The sequence below is a fragment of the Eschscholzia californica genome, unplaced genomic scaffold, assembly GCF_041429995.1.
Source record: "Eschscholzia californica isolate CP2 unplaced genomic scaffold, dmEscCali1.0.p SCAF_3, whole genome shotgun sequence".
Lineage (NCBI taxonomy): Eukaryota > Viridiplantae > Streptophyta > Magnoliopsida > Ranunculales > Papaveraceae > Eschscholzia > Eschscholzia californica.
Genome location: NW_028238420.1, coordinates 24914652 through 24923069, shown reverse-complemented (window position 1 = coordinate 24923069; position 8418 = coordinate 24914652). Strand labels below are relative to the sequence as shown.

The 8418-nt window shown below is 37.2% G+C and overlaps 1 protein-coding gene across 5 annotated transcripts; it reads left to right on the top strand.

The window, feature by feature from the left end:
- Nucleotides 1–1004: 1004 nt before the first annotated feature.
- Nucleotides 1005–5886, top strand: LOC147549164 (Tetratricopeptide repeat (TPR)-like superfamily protein). Of its 5 annotated transcripts, none has more exons than XM_086669015.1 (6): nt 1005–1526; nt 2481–3850; nt 4431–5082; nt 5177–5303; nt 5409–5488; nt 5625–5886. In XM_086669015.1, the coding sequence occupies exons 2-3, from the start codon at nt 2551–2553 to the stop codon at nt 4880–4882; spliced, it is 1752 nt and encodes a 583-aa protein (XP_086525141.1). In that variant the 5' UTR covers nt 1005–1526; nt 2481–2550; the 3' UTR covers nt 4883–5082; nt 5177–5303; nt 5409–5488; nt 5625–5886. The 5 variants fall into 5 exon arrangements, with proteins under 5 accessions (XP_086525141.1, XP_086525138.1, XP_086525137.1 ...); XM_086669013.1 differs by having other exon boundaries at nt 1074–1526; nt 2521–3850; XM_086669014.1 differs by having other exon boundaries at nt 1085–1526; nt 2521–3850; nt 5177–5288.
- The last annotated feature ends 2532 nt before the right edge of the window (nt 5887–8418 follow it).

The following is an 8418-nucleotide window of genomic DNA, read 5'->3' as shown; positions in this document are numbered from 1 at the left end:
TAGACGTTAATTGTTTTAAATCTTTTATTTTTCTATTTTTTTTATCTTTTCAAAATTCTTTCTCTTTCGAGAAGGCCAGCAACGCTTTGGGGAAATCAAAATAGTTTCCGGGGTGAAAAATTCTAAAGGGAAGATGTGAAATTTTGGAGATTTTCCGGAGAAACAAATTCTAAGGGGAAAAAAACATTTCTTCTTCTCCGGCCACCACCTCCGGCCACAACCACCACCATTTTCTCTTTTTGTTTTTTTCCCCTTCTCTTCACTCTCTCCATCTCTTATAGTTTCTCTCTCTCAATCTCATAGTCTCTCTCTCATACAGTTCCGGCGAAGGAAAAGCACCTCCGGCCACAACCACCACCATTTTCTCTTTTTGGTTTTTTCCCCCTCTCTTCACTCTTTCCCTCTCTTATAGTTTCTCTCTCTCAATCTCATACAGTTCCGGCGAAGGAAAGCTTTTCCTTCGCCGGAACAAGACCTCGAGGAGGGTTTCGTCGTCGACCGACCACAAACTTTTCGTAGACAGTCGACCCACGAGATTTCGTTGGTCGGTCGACCACAAAACATTTAGTGGGCCGACCGACCACGAATTCTGAAACTACGAGAGAGAGAGAGTTTAGGAGGAATGAGAGTGAGACCGAGTATTATGGTTTGGTGATCGGAGAAATCGAAATACAATGAGAGAGAGAACGAGATATAGTGAGAGAGCGATAAAGAGAGAGAGAGAGAGGGAGAGAGAGAAAGATGCAAATGATGATGGTGGTGGCCGGATTTTGGTGATGATGGTGGTGATCGGATTTTGGTGATGACAGTGGTGGCCTGATTTTGGTGATGACAGTGGTGGCCCGATTTTGGTGATGATGGTGGTGGCTGGATTTCGACGACCCGTGCAGGAATGGAGATGAAATGGTCAACAAATTTGTTTTCCCCCTAACAATTAGAAAATATATTGGTTAATTAAAGTTGACCAATTTTTTATAAAGTCTTCATACCCAAGAAACTATTTTGATTTCCTCAAACTGCTGGCCTTCAAAAATACTATCAAATTTTAATTTTGTATTTAAAACTAATAATTCATAGTCAAAAAATGAAACCAAAGTTCCACACATAGGCAACTTCTGTTCTTCCCGCTTGACGGCATTTCATTTGGTTTTCTGAATTTTGGTTATCCTACGTTTATACTTCATCTCAAGCAGAATCAGAACCCATTCCTTATCTGCTTATCAAACTATCAAACCCTAAATTCAATCCTCGTCTTCGTGAAGCCACAACCCCCACCCAACTACAATACTGATTAGTATATTTTTCGACATTAAGACATTATCACTTAATCTCCTGTACAAAACCCTAATTCAATAGCATTTTCTTCATAAGGTCATCAATATTTGTAATTCGATTCTTTAATTGAAGGAAGGAACTGGAAAACCCTAGAAAGCAGTTTCTGTGAGAAGCCTTCATTTATTGTAGACACAGCAAAGCTTGTTTCAGTGGTAGTTCATTTGTGCAAAGTTAACTCTGTTGAAACAGAGGTAAGACTATCTGTCTGATTGTTATTTTAAGGTTTTGTTTAGTGACTGATCTTTGATATCTGGTAGATAAAAAAAACTTCACTTTTATAGTCAGATTACTTCAATGATTTCTGCTCAAATTTTGCTGAGGGGTATTGCTCAAAATCTATGAATTTAACTCTTGTACATACTGGGTTCTGATTAGAAGGTAAACAACTGAAATAAAAATTAGGGCAAATATCATGTTTTCTAGTTTGTCAGATTATTTCTATGATTTCTGCTCAAGGCCATCTTAATTTCGGTGAGCGGGATGATGGATTTTAATTCCACTTGGTAACCCATTAATACGCCTGTTATCAAGGAATTAAATTTCGTAATATTTCGGTCGAAATGATAGAAATATTTCCATTTCCATGCCTACTGAAATTTCCACCGAAAACGAAATTTCATTCCTTGCTTGTTACCATTATACATCTGTTTAGCAACATAGAAAAATCTTGAATCTCCCAAATTCAGTGCGAACAATGCTGATGACAAAAAGAAGCTGAAAATAACTCCTCATTTTCGCTAGTCAATGACCCAAGAGACAAAAAGTGGTGACTTAAACCCATTACTTGATACTTTTATGTAATCCTTTCGCAAAATACGTTGGATCCCTAGATTTTTCCGTCCCCAGCTTTATTGCACTGTTTGCACAGCATTTTCTTTTTTCTCTGTTCTGATGTCTCTCCGAGTATCTGTCATTCTTTGTGGAGGTTGATTCTCCATCTGACTTTGATGCTATCTACTTTCTTCTTCAATCTGATTTGAACAGATGAATATCACACTAACTCGTTACTTTGACGTCAGCAATACTTCGTAAATTGTTAACTAATGGTTATTGAATATGGTTTTGAGTTTTTAATCATGGTAGTAGGACCCGTCAGAGTGGTAGGTATCTAATATTAATCTACGTTTACTGAATTCCATGCTTAGGTAACCCAGCGAAGTGACCTGATGATTTTATGTATTGTAGAATTTTTAGAAGAGCAAGACAATTTCTCTAATGGCTTGTGTCATGTCTTGGAAGAAAGAGACTCACTTCTTTTGGGGCATATTCGCGGTAGTATTGAAGGGAAACTGGAGCAATCTACTGAAGCCTGGGATAGGTTCTAGCTTCACATCCACAACCATGAATGAGATTTTACTACAGCTATCAGCAGATGGATATCTTCCATTGGATTTTTTCAAATGGGTAGAATGCATTCCACAATACAAGCATTCCCTGCAATCTAATTGGATTATGATTCATTTACTCACCACTCAAAAACAATTTAAAACCGCACAAAACATGGTTGAGAGGATCGCTCTGAAGGATTTTCTTTCATCTCCTTCTGTATTAAATTCGCTTATAAGTACCCACAGTGACCCGATTGCGAACTCGCACATCCTGAGTTGGCTTGTTATTTTCTATGCGCAGTCAAAGATGATTCAAGACGCGATGCAAGTCTTTGAACAAATGAAACTTAACAGGTTAATTCCTCATACTCAGGCCTGTACTGTGCTCTTGAATGCATTGGTGAAGGCCAGACTCACTGATAAAACATGGAAAACTTACAAAAAGATGCTTCTAGTTGGGATAGTTCCTAATATTCATATCTATAATGTCTTGATCCATGCTTGTTGTAATTCGGGAGATGTGGAGAGGGCAGAAAAATTAGTGAACGAGATGGAATCAAATGGTATTCTTCTAGATCGTTTCTCTTACAACACATTGATCTCACTCTTCTGTAAGAAGGGAATGCACTATGAAGCTTTGGCTGTTCAAGAGAGAATGGAAAGAGAAGGAATAAATCCTGATATTGTCACCTATAATACGCTTATTTATGGGTTCTGTAAAGAAGGTAGACTGAGAGAAGCTTTGAGGTTCTTTAGGGAAATGAAAGGAGCTGATCCTAACCAGGTTACATACACAACACTCATTGATGGATATTGTCGAGTGAACAGCCTAGACGAAGCGTTGAGGTTGCGTGAAGAAATGGAGTCGAAGGGGTTGCAACCAGGGATTGTTACTTACAATTCAATCCTTCGTAAGTTGTGTGAGGAAGGCAATACGAAGGCCGCAAATCATCTCTTGAATGAAATGAATGAAAAGAAGGTCGAACCTGACAATATCACCTGTAACACCTTGATCAATGCTTATTGCAAGAAAAGTGATATGGTGTCTGCGTGGAGAGTTAGGACAAAGATGTTGGAAACTGGATTGACTCTTGATCAGTTCACTTACAAAGCTTTGATTCATGGGTTTTGCAATGTCAAGGAAATGGACAAAGCAAAACAACTCCTCTTTAGCATGCTTGATGCAGGTATTTTAGAACGTCGTTGATTTAAAACTGCAAATGTGGACTAATAAATATTTAGGCGAAAAACTGGTAGCATAATTATTTGAGTATCAGGCCATCGGGGATTGATGTCATATATGTCTTGCCACACGTCTAGGATTATCCTGTATCAAATTTTCTTGACAAGTGATATTTGACGATTGGCGAGATGACCGGTGGTATTTAATAGCTCAGGTTATAGAAAGGATTTCTCAGTTTGACTAGTTCCTTCAGTATTTATAAGCTCAAAAACCAACTTGTATCTTACAACACATGTTGTATCCTGTAAAACTTCTAGGCTAGGATATAAACTGAAGGAACCTTCATGCACCAGGTAATATTCCGTTAAGAAAGAGACAACAATATCCAAAATAGAAAATTTAGTTACTCTTTCTTGGATTTCAATCTTGTTAGAAATGTATTTCTCGGGGTTCATTTCTCTTTTTGGAAGTTTAATGGCTAATACCTCCAAATTTTATTTTCTTTATGTGTATATTATTTTAAGTGTGCCCGGGGTTCTATAGATTTTCTACTTATTTATTTTGAATTGCCAACAATTTTACAGGATATTCTCCAAGTTATAGTGTTTATACATGGCTGGTGGATGGTTACTGCAACCAAAAGAATGAAGATTGCGTTCAAAGACTTCCTGATGAGCTCATGGAAAGAGGCGTTTGTGTAGATGTATCAGTTTACAGGGCATTAATACGTAGATTATGTAAGAGGGGAAAAATTGAACGTGCTCAGAAAATGTTCAATTTTATGCAAGCGAAGGGTATAGTTGGTGATACAATTGTGTACACTAGTCTTGCATATGCATATCTAAAAGATGGGAAACTGATCACAGCTTCGGAAATGTTTGATGAGATGGCTAAGAGGAATTTACTGGTAACTCCTAAAATATATGATTCCCACAATGCTTCATATGCTGCAGATTGCGATGTCCTGCGTCTATTCTGGGATCAAATGGTTGAGAGAGGCTTGGTAATGAATAAAGTTCATAACTTGATGGTGTAATTCGATTTAAATCCATCAGAAAGTTATCTTATGATGTGAATCTTTGACGTAAAAGTTGCAAAGTGGAGCTTTTCTCTAGATCGTCACTTCAAAGATAGAACCTTGAAGGAGATAAGGAAGACAATCTAGCGAGTGCATGGCAGTATACTGGTCGACTTTACCTATATGGATGCTGGTGCTCATGTCTACATTAAACAACTGTAAGTTCTTTTATTTACCTAGTCGAAGTGATTGATTTTTTGCTGCTTTATGTAGCTTGAAATGAAAATAAAATGCATTTTGTACAAAAACTAGACCGTGGAATCTTTTGAGCGCATGACCAACATTGAGGAGCTTGAGATGATTATATATTCAGTTCAGCATGTTTCATTGCCTGCAGTAATGGGAGATACCCAAAGATGAAGAAGTAAGAAAAAACACAGTAAATTATGTTTTACGTTTTCCAGAAAACTCTTTCTTGAATTGATATTTTACCCTTTTGCTGTTATCGTAAGAGTAGGAGTTCACTGGGTGGAGATTGTTTCAGGACTTCTGGTTGGTGGAGCCGATATCATTCTCAAAGTTTACCAAAAATGCTTTCGTGTTATCTATTTTACCGAAGAACAAGTAAGTTGCTATTTCTATCAAACTTAGTTAAAAGCAAATATTGTTTGAACCGGAGGATATTGTTTCTCCATTGAAGCAGTTCTATTTGGAAGTTCTTATATGATTAAGATCAGTTACATTTGTCCTTGTCTTTTAGATGTTTGTTGGTATCAGGAATGGAAGTTGTGTTCTTCCCACTTACTTTTCTATACTTTCTTTCGATCTGCATTAGGAGCTCAACTCTTATCTTGTATCTTGTATCTTGTATTTTTTTTGTATCTAATGAATGGTCTCGTCTTATCTATTATGTTATTAACATACTTGTCATAACAAAATATTTATGAACTAGTAATGTTAGAGCAGAGTAGCTCGGATGATATTATATATTGAATTAAACGTAGCAGTACAGTTGGAATGCAGTATTTCGAGCTTCTTTTGTTGCTGTACATACAACTAGACTAACCAGTTCAGCTGTGATGGCATTATATGCTGTATTTACAGGGTAAATTGGGCCAATTAGTGAATCTCTAGAGACAAAAAACACAAAAATATGTAGAGAGGGAGAGAGAAACAAACTGGTTAAAGAAAATCCACTGACTTATATCTCAATCTTTAAAACACATGAGTTAAAGAGAAAAAGATGACTTTTCAACAAAACAAGGAAAAAAGTAAAAGAAAATGATGAAAAACAAACATGGTACTAGTGTCAGAAGAAACAACTAAGAAGACCTGCAAATTAAAGCTTTCTGTAAAAGATATCTTGAGGCTTTTTTATTAGTTCAAAAGGAATTCAATTCACCAACTAATATAAGTAAATTTGATGTTGATGAAGGATGGGAGTAATTTCCAAATTTGCCTGAAAGGATTGATGGATTGCCATTTTATAGTTCTTGGTGCGTTCTATGAGTAGTTAATTAGGTTTTGGTTGTCACTTTTGATTGTGATGAACTTGTAGTTATTTGCTGCTGCCCAACTTGCTCTCAGTAGGATATCTTTGGTTCACTTTTTCCACTTGTTGTGGCTCTAAGAGTAGAGGTCTTGGCTACCATAAAATTTAATGAGGATACATGGGAGGAGTCCATTTTGAAAAAGTAGATGTTTATGTACTAATTTGATGATTTTCACGAAGGTAAGGAAATGCTATAATATTGTCGATAACTCGTGGTGAGTACTTTATAAGCATATGTCGCATCTAGCTTTTCATATAAACTCTAACATAATACATAGTTTGATGGGGAGGTCTGGTGACTTTGAATCAATTCTTAGAAATAATCAAGTCTTGATAAGGGTTTTTTTGTTGAACAACATAATCAATCTATTCAACTTCTTTTACACTTCTCTAACAATCATTCTTGGGAATAAGGTTTAAATAACTCTGTCCTTGCGGAGTCAAGCATTTACCTAGACTCTTTATGGACTCCAGTTGGCTCGTCCGAGTCGACCGAGTTACTCGTCGAACCTCTAACCGAGAGGTTCGACCAAGGATTGACTCGGGCTATTCTGAGCTCGAGGCAGTCTTCGAGTAACTTGGTACAGTTTAACAGCTTAGGTTAGAGAAAAGACTTGTTCCACCAAAATTTTGGTGCAATGGTGAGTGGTCTACCAAAATATTGGTGGAATCGACAGTACGTTTGGCAATGATAAGTTTTTTGACCTTTATTTTTCTAGTGTAGAGATAAAAAGAGCTGAAAACGTTCAATTTTATCTCCGCCATTATGCACATTTAGATGAGGTCTTTTTGATAAATTTTACAAGCACCACACAGGGATCTTCACTTGTGTCCTCTATAGTCATGTGATGCATTATACCCATCGTGTCATTTTCTAGTCCAAAACGTGTTGGCCCCTTAATAATGACCAGGGTGTTGCTATCAGCACCCAGTCGAATGGTTGTCAGTGGCTCGGTGGTTTGTTTGACTCCGGTTAATGAACATTGACCTAACCACTTTCTCTGTTCCTAGAGTTGATGCCAAAAAATGATCACCGCCAGACTGCCATTGTCGACAACCAAAAAACAAAAAAAATTCCACCATTGCGGTTATTTTTTTTCTCCTCTCCTATCTCTCTTTGGGATCTCAGTCCATTTCTCTCTAGAATCGACTGAGAGAGCAAAAAGAAACAATGGTGGTCGGAGGTGATAGTCGATCGGTGGTTGTGGTGGTTGGAGGAAATGAAAAAGAATAAATGGTGGTTGGATGCTTGACTTGGTGCGTACAAAAATTTAAGATGGGTCAAGTGCTTATATATCTGCCCGCTAAAAGTCATCCAATTGGGTGCCTTTAGAATCATCTAAATGAAATGAGATCGGAGAACTCCAAATGCTCGTTCAACATCATTTATTAGTAATTAGAATATGTTAGTCAAAATATTAATGATCCAATTGAAGAGTTAAAAATTATTAACGATCCGAGTGTCTGTGTGCATACCACATCAAGTCATCAAACAAGAAGAAGGATTTGCTGAATTGAAGGATACATCTTCAAGGATATCCAGGAAGCCACTCTCGCATTAGAGGAAGGGATGCACTTCAATAACCTCAGACATTCGTCACCAAGAATCCAACAGTTTTCAGAACGTTTGAACGCTCGAGTATGCTATTATCATGTCCGGAGATTAAGATTTAGTTGAAGTAACCCTTTTAAGAGAAAAAATGAAAGAAGACAGATAGATACCTTAGGGATGATGCAAATGACCCTTGTAGAGTTACATGAGGAGATAGACGAGAAGAGAAGGGCATGGATTCTACCTTGGAAATAAAACCCGAAAAAGGCTTAAAGTCGAATCTTAAATGTAAATCCAAGTTGGTCTTTTTTTTTTTTTGGTGAGCTTTCCTTATTACTTCTGGAGGAGGAGCAAGACACTTAGTTTTTTTTTTTAAACTAGCAAGACACTTAGTTGAGGTAGACATATAGATGATCGTCAAGTTCGATGATATGTCGAACATAACGTCAA

What these genes read in the sequence shown, in the direction of transcription:
- LOC147549164 (XM_086669012.1), top strand. Translation starts at nt 2,551, where the DNA reads ATGGCTTGTGTCATGTCTTGGAAGAAAGAGACTCACTTCTTTTGGGGC. An exon ending in CTTTAGCATGCTTGATGCAG is followed by an intron (nt 3,851 to 4,430) that starts GTATTTTAGAAC and finishes ACAATTTTACAG; the next exon opens with GATATTCTCCAAGTTATAGT.